General features: G+C 51.3%; 3 protein-coding genes across 3 annotated transcripts; 2 read left to right on the top strand and 1 right to left on the bottom strand.

The window, feature by feature from the left end:
- The first annotated feature begins 37 nt into the window (after window positions 1-37).
- On the top strand, window positions 38-448 carry LOC137537054 (histone H3). Its single transcript, XM_068259201.1, has one exon. The coding sequence runs from the start codon at window positions 38-40 to the stop codon at window positions 446-448; it is 411 nt and encodes a 136-aa protein (XP_068115302.1).
- Window positions 449-3,524: 3,076 nt separating this feature from the next.
- Window positions 3,525-3,836, top strand: LOC137537053 (histone H4). Its single transcript, XM_068259200.1, has one exon. It carries the CDS (start codon window positions 3,525-3,527, stop codon window positions 3,834-3,836), a length of 312 nt encoding a protein of 103 aa, XP_068115301.1.
- Window positions 3,837-5,950: 2,114 nt separating this feature from the next.
- Window positions 5,951-6,614, bottom strand: LOC137535224 (histone H1A-like). The gene has a single exon (XM_068257040.1). It carries the CDS (start codon window positions 6,605-6,607, stop codon window positions 5,951-5,953), a length of 657 nt encoding a protein of 218 aa, XP_068113141.1. The 5' UTR covers window positions 6,608-6,614.
- Between the last annotated feature and the right edge of the window lie 10,026 nt (window positions 6,615-16,640).

Here is a 16,640-nt window from a genome sequence, read left to right as displayed (position 1 = left end):
CTATTTCCGCAAGTGAATAGAGACTATTTCCTGAGCGATGGCCAGAACTAAGCAGACCGCCCGCAAGTCCACCGGAGGGAAAGCTCCCCGCAAGCAGCTGGCCACCAAAGCCGCCCGGAAGAGCGCCCCGGCCACCGGAGGAGTGAAGAAGCCTCACCGCTACCGGCCCGGTACAGTGGCTCTCCGAGAGATCCGCCGTTACCAGAAATCCACCGAGCTGCTGATCCGCAAGCTGCCCTTCCAGCGCCTGGTGCGGGAGATCGCCCAGGACTTCAAGACCGACCTGCGCTTCCAGAGCTCGGCCGTCATGGCTCTGCAGGAGGCCAGTGAGGCTTATCTGGTGGGGCTCTTCGAGGACACCAATCTGTGCGCCATCCACGCCAAGAGGGTCACCATCATGCCCAAAGACATCCAGCTGGCCCGCAGGATCCGCGGCGAGAGGGCATAAGCACGTCATACATTGTCACCCACACCACAAAGGCTCTTTTCAGAGCCACCCCACATTCTCCATACAGAGCTGTAATGTCGCATCTAGCAGTGTGTGTGTGTGTGTATATATAGGTAGTCAGCCGCAGGTCTGCTTCCATGTATCGTCGCGTAATCCTGATCGCAGTAGCAGCCTAACCGCTGGATGGGCTTTGGCCGAGGTTCGAGTGGCAGCTCCGTCCAGTATGTAACATTGTAGCTACTCTTCGGGCAAGGCTTTCCTATGATCAGGCTCGCCCGTGGTAGTGGCTGCTAGAGATGGGAAGTTCGGTTCTTTTCAATGATCCGGATGATTTGAATCGGATCATTGAAAAGATCCGGATCTTTGATCAGAATCTCGGATCAGAATCTCGGATCATTTTACTACAGAGGCATTCAGGGGTGAATTGAACAGCAGGGACAGGTCTGGACAGGAGAAGGGGAGGGGGGTGGACTGGACACGCAGAGAAGGGGAGAAGATGGACAGAGCGCAGGGAGTGGACAGAGTTGGGAGGAGGGACGAGCAGAGAGCAGAAATGTTTGCACACAATACCCACATGCTGCAATCCTATGCTTTACATATATTTCACCTATATGGTCATCTGTATACTCCCATTCCCCAAAGCATTCCCAGAAGATAAGTGCAGCTGTTTAGAGCGAGTGCTGGAGGATCTATTGCACAGCAATCACAGTGCCTGCAAAGTTGCTGTGCTGAGCTGAGCCAAAAGCTTCCAATGTGTTCACTGTGCACAACTACGGAACAGACAGCCTGTAATGAGCAGCACATTATAGCCAGTATGTGTGCTCTACACATATCTGGCAGTGGCACCCATGTCCCCTCTCTCTCATCTACCTGCTGTCCCTGCAAGGCTGCCTCCCCTTCAACAGATCGACCCATCTCTGCTCTGCTTCCAGGACCCCGCTGACTGCTGAGAGGGGGCGTGTCGCTCCTGGCCCCGCCCCTTTTGCGAACCGAATCACTCATTTTGATGATTCCGATGATTCGACTCACAAAATAGATTCGGATCAAAGATCCGAATCGTTCATGATCTGGACAACACTAGTGGCTGCAGCTCTACCGCTTTAGGTCAGCCATGAGAGTGATGTTCTGATTGGCCCCAGTAATGCCAAAAAAGGATTTTTTTTTTCCCCAAGCCCACACAGCAGCTTGTAAACTGCGCATGTTTTGGCAGAAGAGGGGACCAGGCCGTTAAATATTCTGTTATCTACATTACTTCCATGACGCAATTGTATATTTTTTTTACTACTCGAATCCTCATTGACTTTTAATAATGACCTGGGCAATGTGGGGTGCAATTATGAAATGACCGATTGATGCTTATTTATTCAATCAAAAACACTATTCTCTGTACACACAGAAACCTCTAGCTTGCAACTCATACTCTCTTGGCATTCTTATTGGCTTAATAGAAAAGCGTCTGGAGCTGTAATTGGTTGAGCCCGAGCAGGTGCTATTTCAAATTTCCCGCCGATATTCTGTGGGCTGTAACGTTTCTTCCCGATCCCGCCAATCTAACAATCTGTGCCCGATTTAGTACAAAAGAGCTGTCTGTGACCTGTGAGAAATCGGTGGGTTCAAAGTAAAAAAAAAAGTGAATACCAGAACAGAGAGACACGTAATCATTAGTTTACTGGGATTTATCCGAATGTCCACATTATGGATAGAAAAAAACAAAACTGCAATCTATTTCGAGGTATCGTGTGAAAGACAAACTTCTCCTGCTTGTACAGTAATCGCTTATTTACTTTCATAATAGGGCTGCGCGGCAAAAGCGAGGGCAGGAGGCAGGGCCGGGCCGAGGCATAGGCTGGAGAGGCTCCAGCCTCAGGGCGCAGTGTAGGAGGGGGCGCAGAATTCATTCAGCTGTCATTCCTAATTGTGTTTGAAGCAGAAAGAAATAAGAAAAGGGGATACATGGCAGTGACTGCAAGCCAGATAACTAGATATTAAGGTGTTGGGGAGGTTGTGGGACCTGTGGCACCTCTTAGTCTAATAGCAATCAGTGTTTGATGGCTCGGGTGGCAGGGATGGAGGGGCGCACTTTGGTGTCTCAGCCTTGGGTGCTGGAGGACCTTGTCCCAGCTCTGGCAGGAGGACCCCACACAAAAACGTATGAGAAAACCGGCTCCGCCCCTTCTGTGCAGTCTCCCCTCAGGTCCGCCCAGGCTGTATAAGAGGTGAGGGAGGCAGCAGCACTACTCACTTTATCTGCACGGTAGAGAGTGTTAGAGATGGGAAGTTCGGATCTTTTCAATGATCCGGATGATTCGAATCGGATCATTGAAGAGATCCGGATCTTTGATCCGAATCTCGGATCATTTTACTACCGGAAGCATTCGGGGGTGAAATGAACAGCAGGACAGGTCTGTGGACAGGAGAAGGGGAGGGAGGTGGACACACAGAGAAGGGGAGAAGATGGACAGAGGGCAGGGAGTGGACAGAGAAGGGAGGAGGGACGAGCAGAGAGCAGAAATGCTTGTGCACGTAATACCCACATGCTGAAGTCATATGCTTTACATATATTTCACCTATATGTTCATCTGTACACTTTGAAAGAAAAGGTCGCACAGTGAAAGAAAGCATTCCCAGAAGATAAGTGCAGCTGTTTAGTGCGGAGTGCAGGAGGATTATATTGCCTTTCAATCACACTGTCTGCAAAGTTACTGAGCTGTGCTGAGCCAAAAGTTTCCAATGTGATCACTGTGCAGCACTACGGAACAGACAGCCTATAATGGGCAGCACATTGCAGCCAGTATGTGTGCTCTACACATATCTGGCAGTGGCACCCATGTCCCCTCTCTCTCATCTACCTGTCTCCCTGCAAGGCTGTCTCCCATCCAACAGAGCGATCCATCTCTGCTCTGCTTCTAAGACCCCGCTGCCCGCTGAGAGGGGGCGTGTCGCTCCTGGCCCCGCCCCTTTTGCGATCCGAATCGTTCATTTTGATGATTCGGATGATCGACTCATAAAATAGATTCGGATCAAAGATCCGAATCGTTCATGATCCGGACAACACTAGAGAGTGTACAGCAGAGCTATGTCTGGCCGAGGAAAGGGCGGGAAGGGACTCGGGAAAGGAGGCGCCAAGCGGCACAGAAAGGTGCTCCGGGATAACATCCAGGGCATCACTAAGCCCGCCATCCGCCGCCTGGCCCGCAGAGGGGGTGTCAAGCGCATCTCCGGCCTCATCTATGAGGAGACCCGCGGAGTGTTGAAGGTTTTCCTGGAGAACGTCATCCGGGACGCCGTCACCTACACCGAGCACGCCAAGAGGAAGACGGTCACCGCCATGGATGTGGTGTACGCCCTCAAGCGCCAGGGGCGCACCCTCTACGGCTTCGGGGGCTAAGCCACTCCATCTCCTTACCATGCTGCATAAAGGGTCCTTTTCAGGGCCACCCACTTACTCCATAAAAGTGCTGTCACGACAACTAGTTTATGAAGTAGTTGGCATTGCTATATGCAGCGCACTACGATAGCGGGTGTTGTTGCTTCTATCGGGATTCGGCTGAAGGATGCGGAGACCCGAGTAGATAGACTCAGAATTATACTGAGCAGCCTGGTAACGGCTGCTGCTTATTCATCATCCCCCCCCTCATCTTACCGATCACTAACAGCGGCTTGCATTGTATGGTTGGGATGGGGAATGGTGACTACAGGATAATTGCAGGGGGGGAGGATGACGGCTGCTGATTGGAGAAAGTTGTATTAGGAAGCAGCGCTGAGCTCCTCTCTGGAAGCTATAGCCGGCTCTGTCATCCGGGATGGGACCGGAGAGTCGGAGACAGATCGTGTCGTTGTTGGTCGATAAAATGGCGGGAAAGACCGTTCACATATTACAAGCGGGATATTTGAAAACTTCGGCTAATCAGATTTTTTGTTTTCCATTCGTTCATGTTAAACGCGCCAGACTATAATAGTGGCTCATTTCAGATTATATAATAAGCATTATCCAACTTTATCACAGGACTTGCTGCTAATAACTATACGATGGGGAATAGAGATGGGAAGTTCGGATCTTTTCAATGATCCGGATGATTCGAATCGGATCATTGAAAAGATCCGGATCTTTGATCTGAATCTCGGATCATTTTACTACCGAAGCATTCGGGGTGAGATGACTAGCAGGACAGGTCTGTGGACAAGAGAAGGGGAGGGGGGTGGACACACAGAGAAGGGGAGAAGATGGACAGAGGGCAGGGACTGGACAGAGAAGGGAGGAGAGACGAGCAGAGAGCAGAAATGTTTGTGCACACAATACCCACATGCTGCAATCATAGCTTTACATGTATTTCACCTATATGCTCATCTGTGTACTTTCCATGCAAACGTCGCACAGTGATAGAAAGCATTCCCAGAAGATAAGTGTAGCTCTTTAGTGCCCAGTGGAGGAGGATCATTTTGCCCTGCAATCACAGTGCCTGCAAAGTTACTGAGCTGTGCTGAGCCAAAAGCTTCCAATGTGGTCACTGTGCAGCACTACGGAACAGCCAGCCTATAATGGGCAGCACATTGCAGCCAGTATGTGTGCTCTACACATATCTGGCAGTGGCACCCATGTCCCCTCTCTCTCATCTACCTGTCTCCCTGCAAGGCTGCCTCCCCTCCAACAGAGCGATCCATCTCAGCTCTGCTTCCAGGAGCCCGCTGCCCGCTGAGAGGGGGCGTGTCGCTTTTGGCCCCGCCCCTTTTGCGATCCGAATCACTCATTTTGATGATTCGGATGATCGACTCATAAAATAGATTCGGATCAAAGATCCGAATCGTTCATGATCCGGACAACACTAATGGGGAACATTACCATCCGGTGATCATTGCGGCTGAAGAGTCCATTCACTCTGATCGTGCGACCCAGAGCAGGCATTCCTCGTTTCCCCTTCCTCATTTACACGCACAGTAACCGGTAGGCGCTACACACACTGCAATTTCTCCAGATATCGCTCAGGACGAGTGTGTTGGCAACTTGAGCACTGAGGACCCCTGTGACGCTTAAGAAAGATTATCAAACTATTTATTGCCCCCTCACCTAGCTCCGATATGTATATACACGACATGTAGGAAAAGGTCCCTTTCTGCTTGGGCATAGGTAGTTTTTACACAGACACGTTATGGGCACCCGGCAATTCTATAGCTTAGATCAAAGCCACATATGCTCCGATGCATTCCTATAACTATAGCATTATGTAGACATGACGGTGAAACATCAATTTCCAATGATCCCCAAACTCGATTAAACTCCGCTAAATTTAGGATTTATACAGTGAAGCGATCCCCACTTCCCCCGATTGTGTGACCCCCGCAGCGTGTATGGCCGCCTCCCCCATGCAGAGGAAGAGCAGCACCTTACTAGGGAGTCACTGCACACCTGCTAACAATATACTCGGGAATATACAGCAGCCCTTCAGGGGAAATGTGGGTGGCTCTGAAAAGAGCCTTTGTGTTTCTGGAGAGCCGAACTGCGGCTTATTTCTTCTTAGGAGCGGCCTTCTTGGGCTTGGCTGCCTTCTTTGCCGGGCTTTTGGCGGCTTTAGGTTTGGCTGCCTTCTTAGCAGGGCTCTTGGCCGCTTTCTTGGCTTTAGCCTTCTTGGCAGCAGCTGCCGCCGGTTTCTTGGCCGCCTTCTTAGCGGGGCTCTTCTTGGCGGCGCTGGGGGCTTTCTTAGGCTTCTTCGGGGACTTGGCGGCTTTGGGCTTCCTGGCAGTAGCCGGCTTCTTAGGCTTGGCGGCAGCCGCTGGCTTCTTCTTGGCCGCCGCCGGCTTCTTGTGCTCTTTGCCGGCTGCCTCCTTCTTGCTGACCTTGAAGGATCCGGAGGCGCCGGTACCTTTGACATGGACGAGGCTGCCCTTTGTCAGCAAGCCCTTGATGGCCAGCTTGAGGCGGCTGTTATTCTTCTCCACATCGTAGCCTCCGGCAGCCAGAGCCTTCTTCAGGGCGGCCAGGGAGACCCCGCTGCGCTCTTTGGAGGCGGACACGGCCTTGAGGATGAGCTCGGACACGGCGGGGCCGGAAGGCTTCTTGCTGCCTTTCTTGGCTCCTCCTCCGGCTGCCGCCTTCTTAGTCTGCTTCTTCTTGGCGGCGGGCTCCGCTGCGGGAGGGGCGGCTGCTGGGGCGGTCTCTGCCATCTTCCTAGTTATTTTGCAACAAAGTGTAACATTGCAAGTGACCGCCAGTGAGCGCTTATATACTCTCTCCGGCTGCGCTGCCATTGGCTGCTGACAGTAACTCGTCCCGTCTTCCTATTGGTGGGATCCGGACTCTCAGCCGCCCCTCCACACAGCTGTCACTCCTCGGCTCTCTGCTTGTGTTTCCTCGCCGGGAGAAAAGTGGGTTTAATTCCCCCGGAAAGTAGCGGTGCGCCCCCTGTGTGCGGCCGCCCGGCTGGCAGGGGTCTCCCCTCCTCCATTACAGTCACGGGGGTCTTCTGAGCGGCGACAGTGGCCGGGAAATCCCGCTGTAATGTGACCAGCTCCGCTTCCTGCTCCCCCGATCTCCTCTGTCTCCATCATTATCAGGGGGTAACATGTCTGATATACGGGGTCTCCTGTCACTGCCCCCGCAATATGAAGGAGGGGATCCCCGCCACACATTATACTGGGCTGGGGGGCTACTGACCCCTGGAGGGGGATATTATGCTGAGGAATGTCCCGGATGCTAGCACAGGCTGAGCTCTCCTCTGCTGCCTGCCAATTGTGATGATGATCCACTCGCATATCGTCTTGGAACTGCCAATTCTTAATCCTCGTGGTTTGCTGGTGGCAATAAGTAGACTTTATTTGTGTAGATTTGAAATATACTTTATTTGTGACAATCTGAGTTAGATATTTTGTACAAATCTTTCTTGCTCCGCTTTGAGACTGCAGTCACCCCAGGGTTACTCACAGGGGCGTAGCAATAGGGGGTGCAGAGGTAGCGACCGCATCGGGGCCCTTGGGCCAGAGGGGCCCCGAAGGGCCCTCCCTCAACTACAGTATTAGCTCTCTATTGGTCCTGTGCTCATAACAATAACTTCTATAGATACTTTGAATAGTGTTAATAATTAACAAGCTGTCCCCTGTCCCCTTCTTGCACCTCTGAGGCTCTGACACTGTATTTGCCATTGACAGGTTTCGGCCGTATCATTTGTTATTTATACAGTGCTTGGGGGGCCCCCATTGTAAAACTTGCATCGGAGCCCACAGCTCTTTAGCTACGCCACTGGTTACTAGAGTTGGGCCGAACGGTTCGCCTGCGAACGGTTCCATGCGAACTTCAGTGGTTCGCGTTCGCGTCCCGCAGGCGAACCTTTGCGGAAGTTCGGTTCGCCCCATAATGCACATGGAGGGTCAACTTTGACCCTCTACATCACAGTCAGCAGGCCCAGTGTAGCCAATTAGGCTACACTAGCCCCTGGAGCCCCACCCCATCCTTATATAAGGCAGGCAGCGGCGGCCATTACGGTCACTCGTGTGCTGCCTGCGTTAGTGAGAGTAGGGCGAGCTGCTGCAGACTGTCTCTCAGGGAAAGATTAGTTAGACTTAACTTGTTCCTGTCTGGCTGCATACCTGTTCTGTGAACCCACCACTGCATACCTGTGCTGTGAACCCACCACTGCATACCTGTGCTGTGAACCCACCACTGCATACCTGTGCTGTGAACCCACCACTGCATACCTGTGCTGTGAACCCACCACTGCATACCTGTTCAGTGAACCCACCACTGCATACCTGTGCTGTGAACCCACCACTGCATACCTGTTCAGTGAACCTGCCACTGCATACCTGTTCTGTTCAGTGGACCCGCCACTGTATACCTGTTCATTGAACCCACCACTGCATACCTGTGCTGTGAACCCACCACTGCATACCTGTTCTGTGAACCCACCACTGCATACCTGTGCTGTGAACCCACCACTGCATACCTGTTCAGTGAACCTGCCACTGCATACCTGTTCTGTTCAGTGGACCCGCCACTGTATACCTGTTCATTGAACCCACCACTGCATACCTGTGCTGTGAACCCACCACTGCATACCTGTGCTGTGAACCCAAAACTGCATACCTGTTCAGTGAACCTGCCACTGCATACCTGTTCTGTTCAGTGGACCCGCCACTGTATACCTGTTCATTGAACCCACCACTGCATACCTGTTCTGTGAACCCACCACTGCATACCTGTTCAGTGAACCCGCCACTGCATACCTGTTCTGTTCAGTGGACCCGCCACTGTATACCTGTTCAGTGAACCTGCCACTGCATACCTGTTCTGTTCAGTGGACCCGCCACTGTATACCTGTTCATTGAACCTACCACTGCATACCTGTGCTGTGAACCCACCACTGCATACCTGTTCTGTGAACCCGCCACTGTATACCTGTTCTGTTTAGTGAACCCGCCACTGTATACCTGTTCTGTTCAGTGGACCCGCCACTGTATACCTGTTCAGTGAACCCGCCACTGCATACCTGTTCTGTTCAGTGGACCCGCCACTGTATACCTGTTCTGTTTAGTGAACCCGCCACTGCATACCTGTTCTGTTCAGTGAACCCGCCACTGTATACCTGTTCAGTGAACCCGCCACTGCATACCTGTTGTGTTCAGTGAACCTGCCACTGCATACCTGTTGTGTTCAGTGAACCTGCCACTGCATACCTGTTCTGTGAACCCGCCATTGTATACCTGTTCTGTTCAGTGAACCCACCGCATCAGTGCGCATACCTGTGCAGTTAAGTGAACCCACCTACCTACGTGAGTGCACGCAGTGTGATATACCACTCCGTGCATACCCGATATGGACAAAACAGGTAGAGGAAGAGGTAGTGCCAGAGTCAGAGGAAGGCCACCCGGCAGATCTGCACGAGGTCGTGTAAATGTAATTTCGTGTGGACCTGGCCCACAGTACAGTGCTCGGAAGAAGGCACGTCCCATCACCTCCCAAGATTGTCAGGACGTGGTTGAGTATTTAGCGACACAGAACACCTCATCTTGCTCAGCCACCAGCGCTACTACTAGCACCACTTCCGCTGCATTTGACACTTCGCAATAATTATTTAGTGTTGAAATCACTGATGCACAGCCATTGTTTTTACAGCCAGATGAATTTTCACCAGCTCATATATTTGAGTTACCCGGCAACACTATGGATGTAACGTGTAAGGAGGATGAAGGACCTACTGATGGTGCATGTTTGGATTTGTCTGAGGCAAGCGAAGCTGGGCAGGATGATTACGATGATGACGATGATAGGGATCCTCTGTATGTTCCCAATAGAGGAGATGAAGAGGGGGACAGTTCAGAGGGGGAGTCAGAGAGTAGTAGGAGGAGAGAAGTTGCTGAAAGAAGCTGGGGCAGCTCTTCGTCAGAAACAGCTGGTGGCAGAGTCCGGCACCATGTATCGCCACCTATGTACAGCCAGCCAACTTGCCCTTCAGCATCAGCTGCTGAGGTGACGGTCCCCATAGTGCCCACATCCCAGGGTGGCTCAGCGGTGTGGAAATTTTTTAATGTGTGTGCCTCAGATCGGACCAAAGCCATCTGTTCGCTCTGCCAACAAAAATTGAGCCGTGGAAAGGCCAACACTCACGTAGGGACAAGTGCCTTACGAAGGCACCTGGAGAAAAGGCACAAACAGCAATGGGATGGCCACCTGAGCAAAAGCAGCAGCAGCACACAAAAGCAAAGCCACCCTCCTTCTCCTCTTCCTCCTCCATCAGGTGCATTATCTGCTTCTGCCGCTTTCTCCCTTCCACCTTCACAGGCACCCTCCTCCACTCCGCCTCTGCCCTTGAGCGGTTCCTGCTCCTCTGCCCACAGCAGCAGTCAGGTGTCCGTGAAGGAAATGTTTGAGCGGAAGAAGCCAATTTCGGCCAGTAACCCCCTTGCCCGGCGTCTGACAGCTGGCGTGGCGGAACTGTTAGCTCGGCAGCTGTTACCATACCGGCTGGTGGACTCTGAGGCCTTCCGTAAATTTGTGGCCATCGGAACACCGCAGTGGAAGATGCCAGGCCGCACTTATTTTTCGAGAAAGGCCATACCCCAACTGCACCGTGAAGTTGAGAAGCAAGTGGTGTCATCTCTTGCGAAGAGCGTTGGGTCAAGGGTACACCTGACCACGGATGCCTGGTCTGCCAAGCACGGGCAGGGCCGCTACATTACCTACACAGCCCATTGGGTGAACCTGGTGGTGAACGATGGCAAGCAGGGCGCAGCGGACCAAATTGTGACACCTCCACGGCTTGCAGGCAGGCCTCCTGCCACCTCCTCTCCTCCTGCTACATGCTCTTCGCTGTCCTCCTCCTCCTTGGCTGAGTGGCAGTTCTCCTCTCCAGCTACACAGCCCCAGCTCCGCAGGGCCTATGCTGCATGCCAGGTAAGACGGTGTCACGCCATCTTAGACATGTCTTGTCTCAAAGCGGAGAGTCACACTGGAGCAGCTCTCCTGGCTGCTCTTAAGAAACAGGTGGATGAGTGGCTGACCCCGCACCACCTGGAGATAGGCAACGTGGTGTGCGACAACGGCAGCAATCTGCTTGCCGCTTTGCATATGGGGAAGCTGACACACATACCCTGCATGGCACATGTCATGAATCTAGTGGTTCAAAGATTTGTGGCAAAGTACCCTGGCTTAGCGAATGTCCTGAAGCAGGCCAGGAAGTTCTGTGGGCATTTGAGGCAGTCTTACACAGCCATGGCACGCTTTGCGGAAATTCAGCGCAAAAACAACATGCCGGTGAGACGCCTCATTTGCGATAGCCCGACTCGCTGGAACTCGACCCTGCTCATGTTCTCCCGCCTGCTAGAACAGAAGAAAGCCGTGACCCACTACCTCTACAACTACAGTAGAATGAAACAGTCTGGGAAGATGGGGATGTTCTGGCCCGACAACTGGACACTGATGGAAAATGCATGCAGGCTCATGCGGCCGTTTGAGGAGGTGACCAACCTGGTGAGCCGCAGTGAGGGCACCATCAGCGACTTAATTCCCTACGCTTACTTCTTGGAGCGTGCTGTGCGTAGAGTGGCGGATGAAGCTGTGAATGAGCGTGACCAGGAACCGTTACGGCAGGAACAGGCATGGGACCAATTTTCATCAGACCCAGCTGTTTCCTCAACACCTGCGGCAGCACAGAGGGGGGAGGAGGAGGAAGAAGAGAAGTCGTGTGCAGAAGACGAGTCAGACTCAGAGGATGATGAGCAAGGTGTTTCTTTGGGGGAGGAGGAGGAGGAGGAGGGGACAGCGGCAGGAGAACAACCTCAGCAGGCATCGCAAGGGGCTTGTGCTGCTCAACCTTCCCGTGGTATTGTTCGTGGCTGGGGGGGAGGAGGTTGACTTACCTGACGTCACTGAGGAAGAGCAAGAGGAGATGGAGGGTACTGGATCCGACTTTGTGCAGATGTCGTCTTTTATGCTGTCCTGCCTGTTGAGGGACCCCCGTATAAAAAACCTCAAGGGGAATGAGCTGTACTGGGTGGCCACACTACTAGACCCTCGGTACAGGCACAAAGTGGCGGACCTGTTACCAACTCACCGGAAGGTGGAAAGGATGCAGCACATGCAGAACCAGCTGTCAACTATGCTTTACAATGCCTTTAAGGGTGATGTGACGGCACAACGCCAGCAAGGTACCACTGCCACTAATCCTCCTCCCGTGTCCACGCAGTCAAAGACAGGACGCTCCAGCGATCTCATGGTGATGACGGACATGCGGACGTTCTTTAGTCCAACGCCTCGCCGTAGCCCTTCCGGATCCACCCTCCACCAACGCCTGGAACGGCAGGTAGCCGACTACCTGGCCTTAAGTGTGGATGTAGACACTGCTGTGAACAGCGATGAGGAACCCTTGAACTACTGGGTGCGCAGGCTTGACCTGTGGCCAGAGCTGTCCCAATTTGCCATCCAACTTCTCTCCTGCCCTGCCGCAAGCGTCCTGTCAGAAAGGACCTTCAGCGCAGCTGGAGGCATTGTCACAGAGAAGAGAAGTCGCCTAAGTCACAAAAGTGTTAAGTACCTCACCTTTATCAAAATGAATGAGGCATGGATCCCGGAGGGCTGCTGCCCGCCCCAAGACTAAGTCAGTCCCCGCACACACAGCATCTCTGCCTGCACGCCGTGTGACTGGCTGCCTGGCCTGCCCCAAGAAGACTAAGTCGCTCCCAGTCCCTCCACACAGCATGTCTGCCTGCAGGCCGCTTGACTACCTTCTCCGCCACCACCAACAGGGTCCGGGACTCCAGGCGGATTGCTGAATTTTTTAGGCCGCTGCTAGCAGCGGCCGCTGTAATAATTTTTCTGGTGCGTGTACATGACTGCCTAATTTTTCTGGCTGCACTGCGGGCAGCTGCAACAACAAAAGAAAAGGCATGTACATGCGCCCATTCCCCTTCGTGATCATTACCTTGCCATGGTGAAGGGGCTTGCGTATCACAATGAAGCAATGACCGGCGCCTAGATGAGTGTCTGGGGGGGCACACAAAAGATAATAAGGTCGTTGCTTCATTGTGGTCAGACCAAATTTGATCAGCTGGACAGTCACTGTTCTGTCATTCAGCTACATCAGCCAGGCGACCATATGGGCTGTAAAGCCACCAAAACCTGCACTCTCGCCATGGTGCGCACCAGTCCAGCACGGCCGTCACTACACAAACAGCTGTTTGCGGTGCGTTACACGGTGAGTTTGGTGTGTCAGTGTGAAGCAGTACCTTAATTACACTACCTGATTGATGTATACACATGCAAGATGTTTTAAAGCACTTTAGGCCTGTCATTTAGCATTCAATGTGATTTCTGCCCTTAAAACGCTGCTTTGCGTCAAATCCAGATTTTTCCCGGGGACTTTTGGCATGTATCCCACTCCGCCATGCCCCCCTCCAGGTGTTAGACCCCTTGAAACATCTTTTCCATCACTTTTGTGGCCAGCATAATTATTTTTTTTTTTTCAAAGTTCGCATCCCCATTGAAGTCTATTGCGGTTCGCGAACTTTAACGCGAACCGAACCTTCCGCGGAAGTTCGCGAACCAGGTTCGCGAACCTAAAATCGGAGGTTCGGCCCAACTCTACCACTGACTCACTATGCTCCTCTCTGAATACCTTGAAGTGTCTACTTTCCAAAATGGGGTCATTTGTGGGGTGTGTTTACTGTCCTGGCATTTTGGGGGTGCGTAATTGTAAGCACCCCTGTAAAGCCTAAAGGTGCTCATTGGACTTTGGGCCCCTTAGCGCAGTTATGCTGCAAAAAAGTGCCACACATGTGGTATTGCCGTACTCAGGAGAAGTAGTATAATGTGTTTTGGGGTGTATTTTTACACATACCCACGCTGGGTGGGAGAAATATCTCTGTAAATGACAATTTTTTTATTTTTTTTTACACACAATTGTCCATTTACAGAGAGATTTCTCCCACTCAGCATGGGTATGTGTAAAAATACACCCCAAAACACATTATACTACTTCTCCTGAGTACAGCGATACCACATGTGTGGCACTTTTTTGCAGCCTAACTGCACTAAGGGGCCCAAAGTCCAATGAGTACCTTTAGGATTTCACAGGTCATTTTGCGACATTTGGTTTCAAGACTACTCACGGTTTAGGGCCCCTAAAATGCCAGGGTAGTATAGGAACCCCACAAATGACCCCATTTTAGAAAGAAGACATCCCAAGGTATTCCGTTAGGAGTATGGTCAGTTCATAGAAGATTTTATTTTTTGTCACAAGTTAGCGGAAATTGATTTTAATTGGGTTTTTTTTTCACAAAGTGTCATTTTCCGCTAACTTGTGACAAAAAATAAAATCTTCTAAAAACTCACCATACTCCTAACGGAATACCTTTGGGTGTCTTCTTTCTAAAATGGGGTCATTTGTGGGATTCCTATACTGCCCTGGCATTTTAGGGGCCCTAACCGTGAGGAGTAGTCTTGAAACCAAATGTCGCAAAATGGGGTCATTTGTGGGGTGTGTTTACTGTCCTGGCATTTTGGGGGGTGCCTAATTGTAAGCACCCCTGTAAAGCCTAAAGGTGCTCATTGGACTTTGGGCCCCTTAGCGCAGTTAGGCTGCAAAAAAGTGCCACACATGTGGTATCGCCGTACTCTGGAGAAGTAGTATAATGTGTTTTGGGGTGTATTTTTACACATACCCATACTGAGTGGGAGAAATATCTCTGTAAATGGACAATTGTGTAAAAAAAAAATCAAAAAATTGTCATTTATGCAGAGATATTTCTCCCACTCAGCGTGGGTATGTGTAAAAATACACCCCAAAACACATTATACTACTTCTCCTGAGTACGGCAATACCACATGTGTGGAACTTTTTTGCAACCTAGGTGCGCTAAGGGGCCTAATGTCCTATTCACAGGTCATTTTGAGGCATTTGGATTCTAGACTACTCCTCACTAGAGTGGTGCCGAACCTCCGATTTTAGGTTCGCGAACCGGGTTCGCGAACTTCCGCGTAAGGTTCGGTTCGCGTAAAAGTTCGCGAACCGCAATAGACTTCAATGGGGATGCGAACTTTGAAAAAAAAAAAAATTATGCTGGCCACAAAAGTGATGGAAAAGATGTTTCAAGGGGTCTAACACCTGGACCCCCAGGTGGAGGAGTGGGATACATGCCAAAAGTCCCCGGGAAAAATCTGGATTTGACGCAAAGCAGCGTTTTAAGGGCAGAAATCACATTGAATGCTAAATGACAGGCCTAAAGTGCTTTAAAACATCTTGCATGTGTATACATCAATCAGGTAGTGTAATTAAGGTACTGCTTCACACTGACACACCAAACTCACCGTGTAACGCACCGCAAACAGCTGTTTGTGTAGTGACGGCAGTGCTGGACTGGTGCGCACCATGGCGAGAGTGCAGTGGCAGGTTCACTGAACAGGAATACAGTGACGGGTTCACTGAACAGAACAGGTATGCAGTGGCGGGTTCACTGAACAGTACAGGTATGCAGTGGCAGGTTCACTGAACAGAACAGGTATGCAGTGGCGGGTTCACTGAACAGAACAGGTATACAGTGGCAGGCTCACTGAACAGAACAGGTATGCAGTGGCGGGTTCACTGAACAGAACAGGTATACAGTGGCGGGTTCACAGAACAGGTATGCAGTGGCAGGTTCACTGAACAGGTATACAGTGGCGGGTTCACTGAACACAACAGGTATGCAGTGGTGGGTTCACAGAACAGGTATGCAGTGGCAGGTTCACTGAACAGGTATGCAGTGGTGGGTTCACTGAACAGGTATGCAGTGGTGGGTTCACAGAACAGGTATGCAGTGGTGGGTTCACTGAACAGGTATGCAGTGGTGGGTTCACAGTACAGGTATGCAGTGGTGGGTTCACAGAACAGGTATGCAGTGGCAGGTTCACTGAACAGGTATGCAGGTATCAAGTGGGCTCACTGAACAGAACAGGTATGGTGGGCTCACTGAACAGAACAGGTATGCAGCCAGGAACAAGCTAAGCCTAACTAATCTTTCCCTATGAGAGACAGTCTGCAGCAGCTCTCCCTACTCTCACTAACGCAGGCACACGAGTGAGCTTAATGGCCGCCGCTGCCTGCCTTTTATTAGGGGGGAGTGGCTCCAGGGGCTAGTGTAGCCTAATTTGGCTACACTGGGCCTGCTGACTGTGATGTAGAAGGTCAAAGTTGACCCTCATGGTGCATTATGGGGCGAACCGAACTTCCGCAAAACTTCGCCTGCGGGACGCGAACGCGAACCACTGAAGTTCGCATGGAACCGTTCGCAGGCGAACCGTTCGGCCCAACTCTACTCCTCATGGTTTAGGGCCCCTAAAATGCCAGGGCAGTATAGGAACCCCACAAGTGACCCCATTTTAGAAAGAAGACACCGCAGGGTATTCTGTTAGGTGTATGGTGAGTTTATAGAAGTTTTTTTTTTGTCACAAGTTAGCGGAAATTGACACTTTGTGCAAAAAAAAACCACTTAAAATCAATTTCCGCTAACTTGTGACAAAAAATAAAATCTTCTATGAACTCGTCATACACCTAACAGAATACCTCGGGGTGTCTTCTTTCTAAAATGGGGTCACTTGTGGGGTTCCTATACTGTCCTGACATTTTAGGGGCCCTAAACCGTGAGAAGTAGTCTTGAACCCAAATGCCTCAAAATGACCTGTGAAATCCTAAAGGTACTCATTGAACTTTGGGCCCCTTAGCGCAGTTAG

Source organism: Hyperolius riggenbachi, chromosome 10, assembly GCF_040937935.1.
Source record: "Hyperolius riggenbachi isolate aHypRig1 chromosome 10, aHypRig1.pri, whole genome shotgun sequence".
In the NCBI taxonomy this organism is placed as follows: Eukaryota; Metazoa; Chordata; class Amphibia; order Anura; family Hyperoliidae; genus Hyperolius; species Hyperolius riggenbachi.
This window is presented reverse-complemented; position numbering and strand designations above follow the sequence as displayed.